This window comes from Apis cerana, linkage group LG2, assembly GCF_029169275.1.
Source record: "Apis cerana isolate GH-2021 linkage group LG2, AcerK_1.0, whole genome shotgun sequence".
In the NCBI taxonomy this organism is placed as follows: domain Eukaryota; kingdom Metazoa; phylum Arthropoda; class Insecta; order Hymenoptera; family Apidae; genus Apis; species Apis cerana.
In genome coordinates, this window is record NC_083853.1 from 4,346,005 (window position 1) to 4,371,014 (window position 25,010).

At 32.8% G+C, this 25,010-nt stretch overlaps 1 protein-coding gene across 1 annotated transcript; it reads right to left on the bottom strand.

Moving 5' to 3' along the window:
• Positions 1-232: 232 nt before the first annotated feature.
• Positions 233-24,567, bottom strand: LOC107997548 (cAMP-dependent protein kinase catalytic subunit 1). Its single transcript, XM_062071795.1, has one exon. The coding sequence runs from the start codon at positions 23,396-23,398 to the stop codon at positions 22,337-22,339; it is 1,062 nt and encodes a 353-aa protein (XP_061927779.1). The 5' UTR covers positions 23,399-24,567; the 3' UTR covers positions 233-22,336.
• Positions 24,568-25,010: the final 443 nt, after the last annotated feature.

A 25,010-nucleotide genomic window follows, 5' to 3' on the forward strand; every position in this document is an offset into this window, starting at 1 on the left:
TTCTTTTTCCTTTTTCCTTTTCCATGCATACACGAAATGGAATAGAAAAAAATTTCATGCGCCATCGATGAATCAAAGGGGGAAGAGAAAAAAAATAAATAGATAAAAAGAAAATGGAAAAGCGTAACGGAGACAGACAGACAGACAGAGAGAGAGAGAGAGTGAGAGAAAGGATCGAAGGAATACATGCAGTACGATTTGTCTTGAGAAAAATTAATAAAACATAACGATATTTAAATTATACAATCTTTACACAATAAGATTTATTTTTTTTTAAATTAATATTTACAAAAAATGAGATTAGTTATATTCATCAATGAGTGCTAAGATAAAATAATACAAGTCCGTTTCTCGAAGTATCTAACATCATACATCGTATTTATAGGAATCGTAAGTTGGCTACAATTTACAAACATAAATGATCACAAGGCGAGGAAAAGGTATTCCTCGTTTCTTTTTTTTTTTTTACAATACTCCTGATGCAAAATAGTGATGATATCGATTTTCTTCCCCTTGACCCACCTTCCCTTTCTTCTCCCCTCCCTCCCATCCTTTCTTCCTCGTTTCCTCCTCGCTTCTCTTTCTTATCCCCTTTCAATTCAAACATATTTTTATATTCACAAGAGGATCTCTCTATCGTATCCCTTATTACACACGACACAGATAAATTACTTCACTCGTACGTACTTATACTTTGGCGCAACAATTCATCAACGAACAAATTAATTTATTCATCTTCTTTCTTTTTCTATCCTTATAACAATAATAATAATAATTGTGGCTTCTCTCGACGCATAATATACGTATGCATGTATATATATATATGTATATATATATATAACAATCGCTCACGTTTCGTATTTTATCCGTTTATGCATTACGGGTAAAATCTTGCCACGACAATCATCGATCACGTGGAGGAGGAGGAATCGCGACGCGAATTGTTAATTTCGAATCGGCCGCGAATCGAATTATTATTTTTCAGCCTACTTAATTATTATAAGAAAAGGTACGTGGAGGATTTGATTGGTGCATCCGTGGTAAACGAGTCGTCGATACAAACTCCAATCAACGATGAAACGACACGTCTTTCGCTTACCACGAGGCGCGGAAAGCTTCTCGGCGGGAAATTTGAAAAACGTTCGGCGTTCGAAATCTCGACTCGAGACTCGACACCGTTATTATACACGGTGATTATCGAGCTGAATTTCCACTGGTCGGACATCGACAGGAACTCGATCTATCGCCGTCTAATCCTACGTAATACCCTAATAGCAGCCCTAATGCGGGGGAGGGAGGGGGGGAGGGGGCTAACTCGGGAGGCTAATCTCGAAACTGTCGTGTTCAATCTCGGCCGGCGTTTCGAGATCGTGACAAAAGGAAGAGCTCGCAAATTCCCTCTCTCAAGCGACAGCGTCGAAATCGCCAATCGTCCAAGTATTTCGACGGGACGTGGGGCGTTGAAAATCGTCGATCGATCGGACACGCCTCTCGTTTTCCTTCTCGTTTGTGCTCTCTGCCGTTCGTTTGTTCCACTATTTTCCCATTTCGACAATCGACGCAAAGGGAAATTACCGATTTCCTCTATTATGTATACACGCACGCCCTCGGATCGGCGTGTATGATAAATCGATACACAAGGAAACTAATAATAGTACGGCGGCGAATCGCCTTTCTCTAGGAAAATTGTTACGATAAAACGTAATAAATTCGAATTTATCGAAATTATCGATAACGTGTCGATAACGTTGAATTTCTCTGGATTTCCTCTGGACGAGGCGGGTGAACGACACTCTCTCTTATACACGTACGTTCCGTGACTAACGGAAAAATCAATACAAGCGTGGCTATCTGGTGTCGCGGTTTCAACGGATTTCGCGATTTCGTTTACTACTACATTGTTGATTTCCAGCCAGTGTCCTCGATGAATCAACGATGACGGGGAGGGGGAACGGAAGGGGGAAATTTTTTGCTGATATTTTATCGTACGATTTTATTGCAAGTTGCTTCGCCTTGCGATAAAATATCAAAGGAAATCCGCGTCAGCAACGAGAAATCGTTACTTTTCAACATATTTCTTGGTAGAAGCGAACATATGTATATTGCTGATCAAAAGTTTGGAATCAATAGGATCTTTTTTTTCGAAATTAGAATAAGATTCGACGTAAGGGTAAAGGTAAAAAAACGATTCTAAAACTTCTGATCATTACTGCGACCTTCAAAACTAAAATAAAACTTTCTCCAATTATATTGTTTTAGTGTGCGCAAAAAAAAAAAACGTGTCTCGAAAAACGTGTTAGCAGGCACCAAAAAGTTTCTCGTTGTTGGTTCAGCGAGGACACATGGCTTAAGGCTACATGGCTCGCTTTTCCCTCTCTTGCTCTCTTGCATTTCCGCTTCTTTCTTACTTTTCCATGTGTTCCTCCCGTTTTAACCAATCTCGAAAGATAGCAGAAACCACGAACGAGACAAAGAGAGTGAATTTTCGTGTCGTTTACGATAAACACGCATCCTCCATCGAACAGTGAAGTAGTGAAAGAAAAATCCTTGACATGCCAACGACCTGATATTTCATCGCATCGCAGCATAAGCCTACTTGTACACAACTCCCTGTTGAACGCTTCGAGTTTTCCAATTCTTTCTGGATTATTCTTTCCAACTACCGCATATGTGTATGCCCCCGTGTGCATGCATGTATCCCGATGACGAAACGTATATATTTAAGTCGGAAAGGGTCCAGTGTGCAAGCGAGTAAAACGCTCGATACGTGTACAACGATACAATCAGATGATGTTCCAGATAACCGATCCGAGCTAATTAATTTTCGTCGAACGTTTCCAATTAATTTTCACGGGAAACAGTTAATTAACGAGGGCTGTATAATCGAACGTTCGCAGGATTCGAGGACGCGACCCTGAAATTCTCGAAGAACGACGATCCCTCGAACTTTTGATAACGCGAGATTTTAAACGGCCGAGATATTTTTGTGTAAAAGAGATATCCTTTCAAAAATATTTACGATTATTCTTCTATCCCTGTTATTTTTGAAAACTTGTAAAATTAGTTGTTTAAAATTGTCTCTTTTTTTTTAGCAAAAATTTTATCATTCCCGTATTTACGTGTGTTATATTACGAATAACGATGGAAGACTGGACATAAAGAAAATTGGATGTATTAAAATTCTTAAAAATTTATTAACAAAATATATCAAAATTTGCTTTGTACATTATCAGATTAAAATCTTATTACGGACGAAGAAAAAATTGTGTGTTATATCATGGAAGATGGAAATCTACGCGATACAATTTATTATGACATTTACGGTTCTTTTTTATGTCCAGTCATATTCGAATATACAGAATACACATACGACCCATTTAATGGTGTGATCAATTTAAAATAACCTGTATGAATTTTACAAATTTAAATTCAATAAATAATTTAATATTCATAAAATATATGTATAATTTAGAATCAGATATAAAATAAAGTTCAAGAGAGATCGATGTTAAAATTATTTACCATTAAAAGGGTTGAATATTCGTGCACATATTTCTCCTGTATTAACAAGATCTGCGTCAAACTGTTCAACAAAATTGCTTTCAGTTTCGAAGGAACCGTAGCGAAGAGGTTGAATCGGTAAAAGCAAAGATAGATTAATCGAGTGGCTAACTATTCTTGAAAGGATATCTTTTCAACAGCCATCTACATAATCTAACTGCCGTTCTATAAAACTTCTCATCGTGTTGGATAACACAGAAATTACTAAAGAGACTTTATCTTCTGGTTACGTCATCGTGTTTGTTAACGATCGAGAAGTGAATCCGGTGCACGTTATCGATGGCGAGAAATAACTAGATATAACAAATGATTACGAACAGTGGCAGAAGCTATCCGTCATGAATCTTCCATTCTGCACACGCACTTCATTCTTACACATATATGATTATTTTCTAATAAAGACTCGTTACTTTGACCGGCAAAACACGCACGATATACAGTAGTGTCCACTTTAACCCTCACAGTTCAGAATCGGGATTTGAATGGCTTGTGATTCGAAAATTCGATTCGAAAATGAGAGGAAAGAAAAAGAATTTTAATATAAGATACTCGACGCGAGGATTCGTGTAAATCAGTTACTCAGATATCGACGTTCTATTTTATTTATATTTAAAATTGGCGCCAAAAAATCTGGATGCTAAAGAGGGCACTAGTGTAGTTATCATCGCTCGCATCGATCTTTAAAATTCGATTGTCTATGACACTCGACAAATATATACCTTCACTCGTACCTAATTATCTCGTTATCACGAATAAATACCTCGAAGAGATATAAATTTGGTGCGTGATCAAGTTCTCGTGGAATAAATAATATTTCTCTCTTGGTTACAGTTGGTTATAGAGTAACTTTCAAAAGTAGTATTTTGGAAATTCTCGTAAAATTTTTTTAAACAAATTTAAAATCGTGAAATTTCAATTGCATTGATGATAATAATAATTAATTATTAATAGAACCTCGATCAATCAATTATTTACGATCAGATCGATTATCAAGAATCTCATATGTCGAAAATTTTTTTTCATAAGTATAACGAAAAACGATCAATAAAACAAACACTATCACAAATTAAAAAAAATGCGAACAAATATATCTAAACATGATTATGAATAAGAATGCACTTTAATATTTTTAATATCATTCTGAAAGTTTCCATAATTTTTATTGTATTTGCACATATTATTATATATTATCATTATATTATTAAATATATTTTTTAAATATATTTTAAATATATTTTTTATTCATTCCTATATTTCTTTGATTGATTAACCAATTATTATAATATAATAATAAAAAACTATTTCAAATAAAAATATTAATTTCTAATGAAAATAGTTAAATAACTACGAAAACTTTCAGAATGATCTAATAACTTTTCCCTAGATCTCGATTATCTGGAAATGCTCGATTAAATCGGTTAATCGAGGTCCTGTTTCAAGTTATAATCATTATTCCTCAAAATAAAATAATTATATTACAAACTATTTCTCTGAAAATAATTTGTAATATAATTAGAAATATTATTATTTCTAATTAATTCAAAGATTTCTTTTTACCGTCTGTTGGTAATTAACTTTTTCACAGTTCGAAAGATCTTGGACGGTGTAATCCTCCCCGAGGTATTATACATAATTTCCTATTTAAATACGCATTACATCTATTCGAGGTTCACAAGGTTCGCTTCAATCCTTAATATCCCATCAAGACTAGAAATAGGAGCAATATAACAAAAATCTTTTTTCATTTTAGTGTTACGTACGCTTATTTAATGAATTATATTCATATATATGTATATGTGTATTACATGTACAAGAGCATAAAAAAGTAAATTGGATGTGTACGCGATGGAAGGACTGTTTCGTCCCTGCCCTGACACCTGAGATTCTCCACTCACTGATAATGAGATTTTTGTTACAAACAACAGCTCATATGCCACTGATACCAAAGGTAAAGATTATAATTACATTCTATGAATTTTTGTATCTTTTTACATAATGTATGATTACAATTACAATAGTACCCGCTTTATCGTCTCTTTATTCAGAACCACGTACGGATGTTTATCTGAAGAAGATTTCTAAAAATTTGATTGAAGAGAGGAAAGAAAAATAGATACGAGAGAATAATGGATTCGAACACGTGATATTCTTTGGAAAGAAACTACGTTTTCCAGAATTAATAGGCAAGCTCTAAAGTGAGTACTATTGAATAACTCGTATAATAGTACTCGATAAAATTAAAATATGTTAATGTAAGAACTCCCTAAAGCTAAGTAAGAATGAGAACGTCGAGATGAAGAAAAATGAATTCATCTATTGAGAAATATTACGCGTTATTAAACCGAAAGCATCTATCAAGATCATCGTTTCCTTTTCAAATAAAGATCTGAGGAAAATCCAGATGAAAAATCAAGTGATTCGACAGCCTTGAAATTACATTCATATTATAAGCGATAGATTCTTCTTGGGAACGAGATTACATTTCTACGAGGTTTTCAATCGTTTGGGAAATGTTAAATTTAAAAATTAAAAAAAAAGAATTAATTAGTAAGAAAATTGAATATAATGTATATCCAATGAACTGTAGTCAAGCAATTCTTTCTTATTGTGATACAAAGATAGATGTATCTTTAAATTTAGGATCTAATAAATAAATTTTTCAAAAGAGTTCTTGCTCAAATTAAAAAATCCACATTTATAGTATATAATCTGTTATAATATAAAACATTTTTGTATTTGGACTTCTTAGAAGTCTTTCATGAATATAACCAATCGAGAAGCTTTAAGATTTATGCTATAAAAATAAGTCAATCTTTGTCTCAAGATTAAAGAGAAAATTTTATTATCTTAATTATTAATTATTCTGAATTTTTTTGTCTCGTTTGATCTAAAAATAATAATCATTTTACATAATGCGTGCATTAATTATAAACGCCAAAATTGGATGCAAAAAAAAATGTACAAAGAAAATCGAGCATCTCGGGATTAATCAAAGTCCTTCTCCTAAATTAAAACACCTTGACCTCATAAACGAGATCTCCATCAGATTTCTCCCAACGCCTAAAGAAAAACTGATCAAACTGAGGAAAATCTACATAGAATTGATATCAAATTGAGAAATTAAAATATAAATCGAATCCTAACATAAACAATTATCGTTTTTCTTTTTAAAATTAGATTGATTGTAACGTTGACACATGAATCAACGAAAAATATTCTGTTGAAACAGAAAATTGCACGAACGAATTCGTAGTACGAATTTCAATATGAATCATAAATACATGCGCCATGGTGTGAAGTACAGCTTTCGAGATGGGTCTCGATGAATCATTTTCATTTGCATTGAGCAACATGTCCTCGAAACGTTTAAGTACATCGAACTAACAGCCATGTGCGGGAATATGATTACCAGACATTCATAATTTCGTTCGTTAACCTGTTATAAAGTTTCCAATCGAACAATCTTCCATCATTTTATATCTGAGAAAGCTCGTGTAACGAAATTCATTGCTCGAATCATTGAACCGTCGAAAACTTGAGTCATTTTTCACATTGAACGACGGATGTATATATGCAGGATTATCCTTGGACACATTTTAACCCCTTAATTATAATGCTTCGTTAAGAATAAAGAGACATGGTATTAATTAATTATTTTCGTCATTGTAATTTCTATGGATTTGAAAATTACGATATTTCTAGATTGCAGATTTTTAGTGAAGCTAAAATAAATTTGGATATTCAATTAATATACAATATAGAAAAAATATCGTGTTATTGAAAATATAATATTTGCGAGATATTAGTAATTTTATTATGTATAAATTTATTTGTATAAAATTTGTGCTATGATATTGTACAAAAAAATTTCTCATGTTTGTCTGACAAATTATTATATTGTTTATTTGAAAAAATTTTCTACAAAAAGAAGTTATATTAAGAATATATTGATTAAATTCGTTTATAATTATTACAAATGCAAATAAAATTAACGTTAAGAAGAAAAATATATATAATATGAGAAATATGTACAAAAATCCACAATCTGTTCAATATCAATAAAAATATTTAACTTATGGAATAATTATATAACGTTTATTTTATTTTCACTATGAATTGTTGCAAACAAAATTTTTCATCGAAATATATTTTCAACGAAAGATCAAGAGAAAAAAAAGATTTGAAAGTCAAGAGGTTAACGAATTGCTATTTCAATGGAGAGGAATATTAAATGAGGAAGAAAATGGAAAGGATGATCTGGACGTCTCGATGAGACGTTCGAGAGGTGACACAATGATGAACTGGAAAATTGCTCGCTTAATGTTCTGCGTCTGATGTTCTCCTCTAATTGATTTATCGTTAGATGAGAAACTGCTGGAGCACTCTATGCAAAGTGTCGATGGATCGATTGAGACTAAAACGCAAAAGAACCAATATCTAAAGCTGCCGGCAGAAATTGCAATAATTGTTCGATAGCGAGTATCGCATCTGGGGACCAGACACGACATAGAATGCATAGGATTAGAACTAACGAATAGAGCTATTGCTCGAATTAAAGCACATAATTTGAGACATTAGACTATCTTATTTCTTCAATCAATCTGAAAGATAATAATGATAATCCCTTTTAGCATTAGAACTACCTGTAATATACTTAAATATATTACACGAACGATTAGAATTAAGATATAAAAGCCTGCTAATAACAAAGAACAACAAATTTGAAATTAGTCAATTTAATTGATAATTTTATGTATATATTTTATAACATAATACATGAATTCCTTTGAAAAACATATTTTATTTTGTTCTTCGTGTATATAACGAATAACAATGAGAAAACTGAGTTACAGTTGCTTTTTCAAATTTGAAAGATTGTAGAAAGAGGACAAAATTATAGAGAAATAAGACTGAACAACGAGATAATTTATTTTATTGATTAAATAAGAGAATAAACGCGAATAAATTCAATCGTCAAACGACGATAAAATTCCAATGGATTTCCATCTTTGCATCTGGCAGAGAGGAACAAAGAGCGAAACGACGAAAATATCAATTGACGAACGGGTTGCCCTTTCTTGTCTCCACATTTGGAAGGAAAGATTAACGAGGCCAGTGAAAACGGCTTCGCCTGTTGGCGGCGACAAAAAAATTCTGCGGCTGAACGCCTAATGAATGCAGGTAGCCTTCAGAGGTCGAGGCATTGCGTACGGAAAAGCAACGAACTTCATCAAGGCTAACTAGTTCGCCTATGTACAAAAGGCTTTCATATACTTGTATATGGAACATAACCCTGTCTCATAGTACTCGGATATCGAAAAAAAAGTACGATTATATTATATTCAAGCATATAAAAAATATCCGAAGAAATCGATTAACTGATCGTTTCCAATTTTTTTCTAAAACGAGGAACCTTCAAAGTAGAAAATTCTAGATTTTATAATATTTTATGATAAAAGATCATAATATTTCAGATTTTTATTAATATTCGTTAGTGACTCGACTTAGATATCAACATGTTTTCGAAAAATTATTATTTGAACATTACAACTAGTATATGCTTATGCAAATTCGTATTTTCAAGATGATAAAAATTTTAAAAAAAATTTTGTTTTTCTCGCATATTAAATATTGCACTCCGGATATTTTATACGAAAGAATCAGGGATAAAGCGGATTATTTTTCAAAAATGAAACAAAAATGACTCGTTCGTACTTAAATCTTCACAGAGATTTTTTAAAAATAAGCAACATTTTGGTTTGAATAATAACTCCGTATAATCTTTTCAAATTAAAAAAACTCGCAACACTTTTTACAGATATGCATTTTGTACATGTATAATACACTCTTAAATTTCTTACATAAATGCATAAACATATTCGTTCTCAAAAATGAAATCAAGAATGATGCTCATCAAACAGTATCTAGTTTTTCTTTAATTTCACTTTATAATCCTAGGGATCCCTAAACGTTCATATAGTGACAATTCGAAAAACACGTTTTCCCAATCGTATCTTCTACTTCTGCATAAGAGTGCGATATGCATATAATAGATTATATATCCATTTTAACCGATTATTATCCTTTTTTAATTTATCCAAATATTTAAACACGATATGTTGATCCTGAGATGTTGAATGAATCTCAAAGGAAAATTCGAACGATATTTTTTCGTGCTCAAGATTTCGACCAGGAATCGAGAAAAATTCGCGAAATGATTCGACGAGAAAACTCTTAAACTGCGTCAATTTCTCCTTCCTTCGAAGAATTTCAGGATCGAAGAAGCTAGAGACGTGAAAAAGAGAGAGAAATCAGAGAAAAAGAGAGAGATAAATATCCTCTCTCCAACCGATAGAATTATCGAAGAAATCGGCTTCATTTTCGATGAGAAGGGACTGTTCTCGCTATTCAAGTTGCATCACCATACTAAAATTACGCTATACGTCAATGGAGTGTTCGACAGATGGGGAACACGTCACAATTGCGTCTAATATTCGCAATCAATTCGCCTCGTTTCTTATGGATGAGTAATATCTTATCGTCACGCGCGATCGAAAATCGTTACCCCTCACAAACTTGTGTTATCAGTCGCGTGTCACCGACAAAAGCAGCACACGTGTACACGATAAAACTCATAAAAGCTAGTGACGTGCTAGTTCGTTTAATCTCGATGCAGGTAGAAAAATATTTACACCTATCTAGAGCGAGAATCGAAAGCGAGATCATCCCCTTGTCATTCAGTTTGGCAAATATTATTTTACTAATCGATCAACCCTCAACTAATTGGTACTTTGGTAAATTGTCTTCTGTAAATTCGTTCTTCTGGAAGGGAAGAATTGAAGAAGCGACGTTTCCATGTTTCCTTTATTCGAAACATTTGTTGTATTTAAAATTGTGATTCCTAGGAAATTTATGCAAACATTGAGAGCTCTGTTCATCGTAATGGATCTTGAAAAGTAATGTAAACGATTGAACGGATAACTTATCTGCGTCATTAATAAAGTTTCATTGGATATATGATTGATATTATATCGCAAATATATAATAAATATCGTTTCCAGTTGAGGGTTCAAATTGTTACTTACAAATATTGAAATATTGAAATATACATATTATACACACTTCTGATCAAATCATATAAATATATGTACATTTTAAGGATAAAATGTTTGAGATTGTACATGCTGATACATTCTATAATTACGATGATGAATATAAAATTTTTGAAATGACTATTTCACTTCTCCAAAATAGTTTTCTTTGTAGAGAAAAAAGAAACAATAGAAACAGAAAGAGAAAGACATAAAAATACAAATTTGATTTCAATACCTTATCATCGTTGATTAATAATTTTTTTGTATAAAACATTAAAATTTCTTTTTAAGTCTAAAACACGATACGAATTAAATAGATAAAATTATTCTCCCAAGAAAATTCGAAAAACCAATTATTATAATTAATCTACATTTCCAACAAGCTTATAGCAATAAAACTTCAAAATTTTACGTAGTTCAATTTCTAAACTCTAGATCACACATCAGACAGAGCTAAAGCTGTGTTGGGACTCAGCACAATAATCTTATATCATCTCATTCAAAACGACAATCTTGTACTGCGACATCAATCATCTCATATTTATTTTACTCATTGTTATTCTTTATGTCATATATATATATATATCATCGTGGAAAATTTTATATATCCATATCAATATCAGCCTAACAATCTTTCTACACGCATCTATCTTCCAAACAATTTCTCAAAAAAAATTATTAATTTTAATCTTCAAAATATTCGCAAACTTAAGTATGTTATATGAAAAAATTAATCAATTATCAGATCACATTATATACGAGAAGATAGCTTCTTTGAAAAACACGAATCCTAGTTCACACTTGACAGATATAACTTAACAGAAGAAAATTTAATCGTACAGGTGCAACATTATAATAAAATTTTGACTTGTCGAATTTTGATTTTTCTCAAAAATCAATTTGTTGGTTTTCACATGTCGAAACTTGAAAATCAAATATAATATAATCTTAATAACATGTATCTCTATGTATCTGGCTTCTTGCATCATTCGATAGTCAGTTTTAACGCTTGTCTGTCTGATGTCAAGTTCAACGAAAGTAAACTTCTTTGAACATTCTCTGAGAATGCAACATTAAACCACGTCTCGACAAAATGATATTTCTGATTGGTGAATGGTTTGATGGACGAAACTATTTTAGACGTAAGGTCAGCCACAAGTTGGTACACGAAAATAATTGATCACATTGAATACTTGTTACAACATCTTAAAATTGTGCATCGATCAAGAAGGAAGTAATTCGATATCTATTCTTATTATAAATATTTCTTATATTTGATTAATACTATTCGAGCTTTCTCTCATGATTCCTCGAACTATAAAACTTTTCTCACACACTTCTTACTCGATTCATTGTAGAATTTAGATTTAAAGAAATAAAAAGAAGATAAAACCAGTTAAATGTGAAACGACAATGTATAGCATGTCACAACTTCTGTTACAAATCTAAATTATTGGAAATATGTCCGAATATTCAAATTCGAAATATCCTATTGAAAATCCTAATATCGTGAAAATAGATAAAGTGAAAGAAAACGAATGCAAAATGGTCAGAAGTGGCCGAATGGTACTTTTGCTACCAATTGTATACGTACAATTTGCAATTTCTCTATGAGAATATGTGTCACGGGGGAGGGAGGGAGGGGAGGGGACGACATTTGGTCCCATAAACCAAGAGGCACGCAACGTATACGAATAACGGCTAATCGTGGTGATCCCCTACGTGTTAAATTAGAGGGCGGATCGAAACTTTGCTCGCTAATGAGCATCACTGGAAGCAACACGAGATAACGCGGTTTTATTCTCGTCGAAAGCGTCGAGAGTGACTATCTATAGTATATCAAGACGAGCGGTGATAACATCTGAGAAGCAGAAACACTATCGTGAGCACAGCCACAGATGAGGAACGCCGGCTGAGGAGGGCCGACGATTAATTTACTACGGATGGTCCTTCTTTGCGCGCTTGATAACGCTGTTGTGTGTCAAATGAGTCCGGGATTACTTCTCGAGAGCTGGATCGAATCATCTTGTGCTTGTGATATAAAAAAGAAAAAGGAAAAAAAAAAAGACACGACTTCTTCTCTCCCCCCATCCCATCCCCATCCCCCTGGTTAAGCATTGCCCGAGTCGGTGGAAAATAGATTTCATCGCGTAATTCCCGGGATAAAAAAAGGGAATAACGTAGTTTTGAATTGCATACAGCAAAATTGGTTCGAGCTTGGGGGAGAGAGGGGAGGAAGAGAGGTGGTTCTTACGAATTTCAATTTTCACGGGATTTTATCGAGGCAAAAAGTTGTTCTGCCACTTTTTTTTTCCTTTTTTCTTATATAATTTTCCTGTTTTATAACGTGAAAATGACAGATTTTTCTGTGAGGTAAAGAACTTGAGAGTTAATTGAATTTTATTTACGGAACTATGATACTCTTGATTAGACTCTCGTGGAAATTTTCTGTTTCTCAATTTAATAAAATAAATTATTAAATTGTACACGATAATGGGATATTGGATTGAAATTAACTGATTAAAAAGTTTGATAATTGCTGCTTAATTAGTCTCGAAAGAGTTATTAAACAATACGAAGAGGTACGAACTATTATAATAAACGCGATTGATGCGAATTCAAAATCTAATTCCAATTTCCTTTAACGATAAAATTACGAAGCCACCGAGTACTATATACCTTACAAAGTACACTGTGCGAAGCATAATGATGTCACAATTACATTGTAACTCGAAATGCGTTTCACATCGCGGGTGAAACACTCGAAAGCGGGCCGAAAACGATGAGCAAAATCCTATCTACACAGTTCACTCCATTACATAATACATAAAACGTGATCCACGTGCGAACGATTCAAATCTCTTTGAATTTCCGTTTCCCCGATCCTAATTATCACGCTAAACACTTCCGTTCCCCTTGAATTTCTTAGTTTTCACAGCGAGCCATTTGTCTAAGTACGAAAGGGGCAAAGGCGGTGTGCACGTCGACCATGAAACAAAACGATTCAGAATTATAGAAGTACGAACCGTGTGTTCTCTTGCATCGAGTTCTCTCCGATCGAGAAATGAATGAAATGAGATCGTGTGCAGCGATAACGAACGAGGAACAATGTTGAGATATTAAGAAGAAACGGCATAAATCGTTGGAAAAGAGAAAAAAAAATCCTTTGAAAAAGAAAAGTCATACCGACGCTTTTCCAACAATCCAACTCGTTTCGTAAAGGATTGATCTCGATGAATATATATATATTTCGTTATACAACCTCGCTTCGTTCTCTGGATAAGATTGTTATAAATTGCAATTTCTACGAATCGCTTTTCTTCGTGGCATTCAACGTTATTTACGATCGTAATTCGAGATTTTAATGAAAAGGAGTTATAAAACACTCAAGCATTGATCTAATAAAATTGATAATGCTATATGCAGAGAGAGAGGTTTATTTTTTCTTTTTTTGAAAGTGACATCGTTTTTCGAGTTAAAATTAAAACCATGTAATTAGAAAAATTCGATGTAAATTAATTAATTCTGTTCTATGTACTCGTGAATCGATTTTGATTGGTTAATTGGTTAAACACGAAGAGTTGCAACGATTGTCAAATACCTATTTGGATTGGATTGTATAAAAAATTCCTATGCTGATTAATAAAAATATATATTGTACATTCTTTGTTCAAAAGTACGATATGCAATTAAGAAAACGACAGACATCATCAACGTTCTATTCATCACGAGACAAATGTTGCAGCAACAAATGTGAAACGGAACTTTTATTGATAAGCCAATATCATAGTTTACGAAGTTCTTTTTTTAAAAAAAAGAATTATTTCACGATTCGTTTAATAATGTAATGTAAGATATCTCTGAAGAATAACATACTGGATGGTTACTAGCATGTTCTCATCTTGTTTCAAAGTACATAAATTGATCGTTAATAGCCCAATCGTAACTTTTATGAGAGTAGTTGTCATAGACGTTCTGTGTCATATTGCTTCGCTCTTTAAGATTATTATTCCCTCTCGTTATCTTCTTCTCTCTTTACTTCTTCCTCTTTCGTTCCTATTTCTCAACCATTTCACATGTCTCCTTCTTTTATTCCGTACGTTACAATTATTTACACGAAATTTATCTATCTTTATCAAAACTTGATCTTTATAATTGTAAGAAAAAATTTCAGAACATCGACATTTTAACATAAAATATAAAATGTAAAGGAATTAAATTTGAATTCTATTTCGTAAAAATTTTTCTATTTTTTTTTATGGAAATATCCATTCAAAATTTATATGATTAATGATATTTCACCATGAGAAAAATGGAGAAGTCAATAAGACAAAACGTTATATTTTTGATCTAATCGAAGAAAAAATATCGAGGATTATATTATTTCAGAAAAGAAGAACATGCTGGCAAAATTGATAAACAAATTGTCAAATGATAATTCATAATAATTACTCTAAACACGAACGTGGGCCAGGAGTCTCGCGCGTTTTAATTTATTATTTTATAAATGTTGGATCTGACGAACTAAATGCGCAATGCTCATCGATTTTCAAATCCCTGAAGAAGAAAGGACGAAGTTAATGTCAATTACCGTGTTGCATTTGCTAGTTAATAAAATTGTAATGATAGGAAAATTTCCAAGTATATATATTCGATGTTCTATCATAGTCGTCCGTATATTATCGAGTGCTCTCTTAACCCCTATCCTCTTTCCTTCATTGATTCACTTATTAAAACGTTACAATGGTTCGTCTGTTGCACGGAGGAGGAAAAGAATCACTCCTACGTGCACATGTGTGTGCATATTTCATGAATATCGAATTTATTAATTCGAACCTGAACTCGTCTCGACCAAACTTGACATTTCACGTTCAATATTCACTCCTCGTGCTTCGTTCTAGGGACTACGTTTGACGTTTCGGAACATTATTACTGTTGCGGTGAAATATAAAACTACAAAAGTATCGATGAATGTGTGTCATATGTATTTCTAAAATGGCCTCTGCCTGTCGATCTTTTCGTAATATTCCAATTTTAATTTTATTTCTCCTGTCTTCGATAAAAATAAATTTTTCTTTTATTTTTTGAAATAAATAAATTGTAGATAGTGTAGAAAGTATAATTGGAATTAATGAAATTGATATTATGATTTTAAAAAGAAGTAGAATAAGAGGAATATGGAGAAAATAATGATAGGTTTAATTCGCGTTTAATTCTGATAATAAAATTTTAAGAATTTGAATATTAATAAAATCGCATTTTAATTTAGATTATTTTCGAGACATCCGATATGCGTTTTATATATTTTGAAAATGATTCAAATTTAATACATATATTTTTTTTAAAAAATATATTCTTTTCGAAAAAAATATCAAGAATGTTATATTTAATAAGTTTTTTTCGTATAATACATGATAAAATATTGTTAAAAATAATTGGAAAAATTTCTAAATGAATCAAAAGAATAAATCTACTATCAAAATTATAACAAGATTTGTTAAAATTCTAAAATAATTTACTAAAAAAATAAAATTATTCTGAAAAAATATACGTTTTTTAAACCGATATTGTTGAGTTACAGGTAAACATAGTAATAATAATAGATTATTATTATTATTAATTAAATTCTTGTTAACTTTTCCTTTAACTTTCATTCTATACATTTTGCAACAGATATTACTGATGATATTTATCACAAAAAATAAAGAAGAATTAAATAAAATTAAAATGAATGTTAATAAATTTAATGAATTAAACTTATGGAGTCCGTGTATGACACTTATTATAAGTTAAAATCTAAAATTGGAATTTATAATCCTACCTAATAGAAAAAATAAATTTATTTTAAATTGCTTCGAGCTAATTCGAATCTAATATTAAGACCTAACAAAAATGCATTAAAACAAAACAATTTCCACTATCCTAATCATCGATGGAATCGAAAGAGCTAACTTGAAACATTTGTAGTAACGTTTAAAAAAAGTTACTTATTCAAATTATTCTTCTTTCTACGTAGTATCACGATAAGAAATATACTACGTGGAAGCAGAAATATTACGATTGTTCTGCTATATGCAACGATATTAATGGGCATCGAAGGCAAAGCGTTACATGACAGTGGATGAAACAATAAAATAACGCAATTGACCGCTTTCCATGAGCGGAATTGCACTTGATCTGCGTTCAATAAATAATTAATTCCAATTCGAGAACGTAAGAACAACAGACGGAAAGTAACCATCGGCACATACATACATATACTACTATATAAGTCTCTAAGACCACTTCCATCGATGTATTATATCCTTGTAATAGTAAGCACGATATCGAATGTGATATTCAATATCATCTCTTTTTTCTATTTTATAGCTGTTTATACTATTTATCCGCGTATTAAATATCATCAGTTTATAACATCATGTATTCATAATCAATGATGTAATATAATAAAAATCATTAGTACATAATTATTGAATTGAAAAAAAAAGGTTTTGAACGTATATTCAATATTATTTTACACTTTCCATGCGAAACAAAATTTTTATGGAAAGTTCTTGAAACATTGGGAGAGAAAAAAATAATAAAAATTAATGGATATATTGATTAAATATAATATAAATTTTTATAAAAATAACGAAGCCATGATTAATACGATAGGATTTTTTCATTAAATTATTATTATTTTTAATAAATCCTCGAAATGAAAATACTTTAATAATAATTCAATTAAAAATACGATAAGCTACATTAAATAAAATAATATATACAAAATTTTTCTCTACAAAAATAATTGTTCCACGAAAGAAAAAAATTATTGCACACAAATTTTGCACATAATTATAAAATAAATGCGAAGTGATCTCGAACTTACAACTCCTCGTAATAATATATACATGCTTATATATTTTTGTGCGTTCACGATTTTCTTCGAATTCGTTAATATTAATTTCTTTAATTCATTTACGAATTTATCCGACCACCGAATTTTCGTTCCATCATAAACTGTTGTTACGAGGGAAAAGGGAGATAGAATTCCTAGGTGGTTAATAACGAGTCCTAAAATAGATCCTTCCCTTAGCCGACGAGCACAATCATCCAAAGAGATAGCAGACAAAGGACAAACGTAAAGTACTAAACACAATGGGGAACAAAGCGTTATTACCAGAATGCATGCGTTTGTAACGGATGCAATTTACCATTTACGATATGAACTCGAACGAAGATGCTTTCGATATGATTACGTAAGTATTTATACGTGCGAATATTTAAAATTATATCATATTCACACGCACGTGATGGAACGAATTGCGTAACGATTGTTCATTGAATCAGGAGAGATAATCTATTTATGAATAGGACAATAACGGTGCCCATTGTCAGGAGAGATATCGAATCGAAGAAGAAATTGGAAAACGAATAATGTTACTTACAAAGAGATCCGACACATAATCGAAAACGACTTAACGAGATATCCCGCGAAAAATATCCACGGAAAATAATTGCTTAACACAGGAAAATTACAATAATTACAACTAGTATATATAATGCGATTTTAAACGATTACTTACTAGCTAATATTCACAAAGGATCGTATACCGTACGTGCTGTTAAAGAATTATCCAAATAGAAAAAAGACCTATACAACAACTTTTATTAAATGAACACGATTCAACTTCTGTTATTCTCCGGAAATAAATATTATTCCGAATTTGCATTGGCATCGCATTAAGACGTTATAATCTGCAATCACTCAAATAGAAGCTATTATCGTATCCACAGAAGCCAGGAATGGAGGTCTTATCTTTTCAAATCCTGTGATAAAGCTTAGATGATTAGCCTTTTGTAGTTATTCTAGGTCAGTTAAAAGCAATTGATCAGATATGACCTATCACACAAAACACGATATGAAACATTTTCATGCATTTAAAGTTATCTCATTCATAACAATTTTTTGATACTTGATTGAAAATTTTTGATAGCGCATCATTTGATCACAATCAAATGAAATCGAATGAAATGAAAAAACATAGGAATAACTTTCTGCTAAGAACGTTTAAGTATGTAAAACTAAAACTACTTTAAAAATTTTTAAAAGACTAGATCCTGCTATCCCTTTCCCTTATATAAATTTAAATATCCCAAATTTAAATATCCCAATACAATAAATTTAGCACATCCAAATAAATATTATTAGATAATGTTCTTGCACGAATTGTGGCAATTAGTTTGAAATATAGAATAAAATGGATTTGCATCCATTTTATCCAAATAATTTAAAAAAGTTTTTCCTTTTCTTTAAACATTAATAAAAAAAAATAAATTGAATAAGAAAAATATGCGAAAAACTAACTATCTTATGATTTTTAAAACTCGAAATTTAGAAAAAGGATGACGTGATGTTAGTGGTCGTGTGATATCGTCATATTAAAATAAATATTTCAATTTATATATATGAATCGAACGACAACCAAAATCGGACGATTTAAAATTATATCATATCTCGGTCGTGCAATTTCTTGCCAAAGACTTTATGTTTCTTTGTTCAAACCAAGCCTATCTTCGTTTTTTATTCGACCAATACTGCAGCACGAACGAATAAATAAACTGCATGTGTATGCTTAAAGTAATACACATCCTAGAAGTCACGAACGCGGCAAAAAGGATATATAAATAGATGTTCTTTTGCCTATACGATTTGTGCTTGCATTATACTGCAACGTGCTTGTTTGCTGCACGAGTGACAGAATTTCACGTTCTCTCTGACTATTAGCTTTAAGAAGAAATTCTTTGTGAATATTCTCTCCTCTTTTATCGATTTCGAGAAATCGTAATAATCATTAATTATATCCTTGTTGAAAAAGAATTTCGAATTTATAAAAATGATATGCAAATACGTTCAAAGCAAAGAAAGTAAGTCTCGTAATATATAAATATAATTCGACTTGTGTTACCCGTTAAGTTTCTCCTTTCCCCGTTCAGCCATTCTCTTTCTAGTTGCAACTTCGATCGTTAAGTTTCATCTCACTTGAAAAGAGGATGAATTTGAACAAAAGTGGGAACTGCAGTAATCGCCCAATGTTACCATAAATTTATCTGCGTCTTTCTCTTCCATTCTCTCTGTTGCTTTCTCGTTCTCGCAACGATTAAGTCGATTTGATCAAGCTATCAAAATCAAATTGATACAATGCCCCTCGTGTTTTCAATGATTCAATTGTACAATTCTTTTCTATCATGCAACGATTGACAATTCTTTGGATTCGAACAAGTACGTTATGTCACAAGCCAATAGAAGAAACTTTCGTAATATCATATGTAATATGTCCGCATACACAGTGTATGTATTTTTTTAACGAAGTTATGCGTGTGTTGGACTTTCTCGTGCGTGTTTCATCGTAAAATCGATTCTCATTATGCGCTATCGATGCGTGTCCAATCGTCGACGGTCAGGGCTCGTCGTTGGTATTGATATTTCTCGTGTTTCTCGCGTTTCTTATATTTGATCATCGAATTTCAATACCGTCAAGATATGATGCCATAAAGTATCTCGTATGCTCGATCTCGGAAAGAAGTTTTAATCGATGTAAAAAGAAAAGAAAAAAAAAAAAAAAAAAAAAAGAAAATTAACAAATATATCGTCTTTCAGCGATAATACTCTCGCTGTCATTTACTACTGCTGCTGTTGCTGTTCTATAATACATTTCATTATCTTATTCTTTTATTCTCTTCCGTTTAATCATTTATTTGTTTTTTTTTATTTCTTCTTTTTCCATGATTTGTTTCTTTGAATAATTTTCTCACGATTTCGTTTTACACGCTTCTATATATATCATTTAATGAAATTTCATTTCACGTTCTACACGCGCAATTTCCTTTGGCCATCTCGCGCGTGTGCATCGTTCATTTTTCTCTTTTCTCTTGCACGAATACAGGATTGTCCACACGTTTACATTCTGTACTAAAAGTGCAGCTCTATATAAAAGATAACGTTGCTTCTTTTGCGCACAGCAACTTAAGGCGATATAATTATATATGAATACTCTTACAATGTATCTATGTACGAACGCCAGTGGTCCTCTATTAAAAACGTTCCAAAAATGAATTTCTATTTTACTCGTACTCCGTCGATCGTATTTTCACAATTATCTCTCTCTCTCTCTCTCTCTCTTTCTCTCGCTCGTTCGCTTTCATTCTCTCTTTCACTCTTACTCTCGTTTCTTTCTTTTTCTGTATTACTTATGTAAAATACAATAATTCAACAACGAGCATCTGTAGCCAGTATATAACGAGTATTTTTTCATTTTTTTCTTTTAATAAGATTTGATATATTATAATATAAGGATCTACATTTCTTTCTCTCTCTCTCTCTCTCTCTCTCTCTCTCTCTCTCTCTCTCTCTCTCTCTCTCTCTCTCTCTCTCTCTCTCTCTCTCTCTCTCTCTCTCTCTCTCTCTCTCTCTCTCTCTCTCTCTCTCTCATCATCATCTCTTTGTTTCTCTCAAATGGTGTCCACAGTAAACGATCGATGAAAAACGAGTCGTATATAAATATTACTCCAGCGGAATAATCATGTGACGACTAGCTGCTATAATATAAACACGATTCATATCGTGGCAAAAATTTTTCCTCAACGAGAATGAAGAGAAGATGCTCGTAGACAAATAGATAATAATGCATGGCATGATTATTGGTGTATATTATATCCTTTTCTATCGAAAAGTCTTTCTTTTTTGTATGTGCTAAAAGAGGCAGAATGGTGGAGAAGAGGGGCGTGGTGTAAAAGGGGATCGGGGAACATTGATAAAGAGTATATAGCAACACTATATGTACAAAATAATTCCGGCAAAAATGACGTTTTCCCATATTAATAATAATTATTGAGAGTAATCTTTACACCCGCCTTCTCCGCTAAACCGGATAATAAAGCCATCTTAGGGAACACACACATATACGTATATATACTATATATCGTCATCCTCATATCTCAATATGTTATATACTTAGGGGGGGAAAAAAAAAAAAAGAAAAAAAAAAGATCTTTCTCATGTAAAAAGTTGTAATGGTATAATGACGGTACCGATGAGAATTGTGATGTGTGTGAGTGTACGCGTATGCTATGTGTATTTATATATGATATCTGTTAATGTAATATATTGTAATTTTTTTTCAATATATTATTATATCTGTTTGTTTATCTCTTATGCTCCCTTTTTTTTTTTATCGATTGAACGGCGGGATACACCGTATTTTCTTTGTATATTACTCTTTCCGTTTCCATTCTTTTCAGAAGTTCGATCACAAAATAAATCGCAAAATCTGCCATCTGTTTTTTATATATTTATCTTCTTTACTTTTTTTCCTTTTTGGTCACTCTTCTAAACCATCTTCCTTCTGTACATTATTGTACCGAGCGTACTCGCAAACGCACACAATCATACATGTGCATGCACACACACGCTTTCTTCCGATCTTGCATACATATAATACATTCTTTCGTTTACATTCTATCTTTCTTACACTCTTTCGTACTCTCTCTCTCGCTCTTTCTTACTTTCTCCTAATATTACTGTCTCTCTCTTACTTCATCTATCTTTTTCGCTCGAAGAAAAGCGAGCAATGAGCGACAAACCATCGCATATGAATGCATACACGACACATATATCCATCTTGAATCAATATGGGAATTCAAAATTCGGCGAATTCCTTGGCGCACTTCTCCGTCAGTGAAATCCTAAGTGTCTCCTCCTCATAGTCGTCGAAATTGCTCGTGTCTCCTGGCCCTTTACATTTTGGTATGAATGGGGCCTCGATTTTCTTTTGGAAGACAGCTATCCAATCGGTACTGGCGAACCACTTGTGACCCTTGATATCGTTTACACCAGCCTTCAAATTCCCATACCTTTTGGTAAGATCAACTTGTAGCAAGTTACGTAGTAAGTCTTTCAAATCGGATCCGAAATGAGACGGAAATCGTGGTTTTCCGCTAACAATCTTCTCATAAATTTGAATTGGTTGATCAGCAAAGAACGGTGGATAACCGGCAGCCATCTCATAGACAAGCACACCAAGCGCCCACCAATCTACAGCTTTATTATAACCTTTGCTGAGAATTATTTCAGGCGCGAGATATTCTGGCGTACCGCACAAGGTCCATGTTCTACCCTGTACCCTTTTAGCGAAACCAAAATCTGTGACTTTTAAATAGCCTTGTGAATCAATTAACAGATTTTCTGGCTTGAGGTCCCTATAGATTAAATCGAGGTAGTGAAGATATTCGAACGCTAATACGATTTGTGCCGCGTAAAAGCGCGAATGTGGTTCCGAGAAACGACCAACCTTTCGTAGATGACTGAACATTTCGCCTCCTGGCACATATTCGAGAACCATGTAAAGGTAAGAATTATCCTTGAAATGAAATCGCAAGGAGACCAAGAATGGAAAGCTAATCGCTTGCAGTATTCTTTTTTCATTAAGTGTATGTTCGACTTGCTTAAGTTTCACGACCTTTTGCTTATCGAGTATCTTCATGGCGTAATATTCCCCAGTTGGTTTGTGTTGCACTATCATGACACGACCGAACGAGCCAGTACCAAGTGTCTTGATCCGCTCGAAATCATCGAGACCAGCAGTGTTCGTTGGGTTTCTTTTCCACTTGTCCTCGAACTCTTTCTTTGCCTTGTCAAGAAACTCCTTGACGCTCTCAGCAGCGTCAACCTTTTTGTTTGCAGTCGCGGCATTGTTGCCCATCTTAGCAGCCGCGCTTGTACCCGAGCCTGCCAGGGCTCTATACAGCTCGAGAAGTTCCAGAAGACCGCGTCTTCGTTTTCGTTTTCGTTTATCCTCTTCCGTAGCTGAGCCTATCAAGGCCCCACCAAACTCCAGTCTTTTCGAAATTGTTACTATTTCCTATGTTTCCCTTTATTATACTCACTCTTATTATCACCGACGGTCTTCAATAGTCTTTATCCGATACTCGTCGATGTTGGCCCTATGAGACCTATACGTCCGAGAGGGCACTCACACTTATGCAAGAACTGGGCACACGCGCACACTGCACGATGGATACACTCGTACCAATAGCGGACTACCCCTTTCTTTTTTTTTAATTTAATTCACTTAACCGCAATTTTTCACACTCGGTTCGAAACTTAGTATTTCCTTAATTGTATGACAAAGTAAGACCGAGCGATTTCGCGCGGAAAAATGGGTCAACATTAATCCTCGTCCGCACCTCGCGCCATCTTTCCTGTCAATCGTACTAGCCCGTCGTTGTCGTCGTCTACTAGAGCTGTCTCAGTCTTTCTTTTCTTATCCTTCTCTCTTTATTTCTACTTTGACTTGTATTCTCATGCACTACAAACGTCTTTCTCCGATGTGTTTGTCTTTCTTTGACAAATCAAAACACTAAACACTAATTCTCAAAATAATAGGAACCGAATGACAAAATTGCAGGTCAGAAACAATAGTTTAAACAAGGGTCGATAAAGCGAGAAAACAACGTCGGTTTCGATCGCTCTCAACCCTTGAAATACTTGCGAAACGTCGTCTGCTCAACTTGTACAGTACGCACACACAAATTTTGAACGTATTAAATGAACATCGCGAACGAATGTGTATCGCGTCTTCTCGCGATAGAAAATAAATTACGCGCTGTCGCACTAACACACAAAATTCTTTTACTATAATCGCGGATTGATTTTAAGCTCTTAAAACGAAGCAGGCGGCGGTAGCAGAGACAGTCGGTACCGTTCCTAAAGATGGCGACGCGGCTCGCTCCACTTGTTCGTTCGGGATTTCGCACGGATGCGAAAGTGACGAAGTGCCGCTCTACGAAGCAAGAGAGCTACTGTACTACACAGATCAGCTATTGCTTTGACTTATCGCCGGTAGATGTAGCACTAGAAAATTTAACGATACTCTTGACAGGTGCTGCCACCAAACGAAAGCGTTGACGTACTTTAAATTTAAAGGAACTTCTTTTTCACTTCTAAAAATCAACGTTTTCATTTTGAATCGTGGAATATTTTCTACAATTGTGTTAAAGTTTTAATGTAATTCTTTAAATCATCAAAAAAGAAATTGTGTGTATATTATAAATAATTTATTAGATTGAAATTTATTTATTTAACAAATTATTAAATAAAACTATACTTAATAATTTGATAAAATAATTAAATAATTTTTAATTTACTGTATTACTTGATCAAATTTATGATTATAAAGTAAATTTAAAATTTATTTAAATTATATAAATACACAATATTTTGTTAATTCAGTCTTTATAAATTATATAAATTTGTATTATTTTTATAAATATTAAATATTATATTTTTATAATATAAATAATAATAAAATTTGC

Bases quoted from the DNA above. Each gene is read 5' to 3' on its own strand.
- LOC107997548 (XM_062071795.1), bottom strand. From the start codon at position 23,398: ATGGGCAACAATGCCGCGACTGCAAACAAAAAGGTTGACGCTGCTGAG.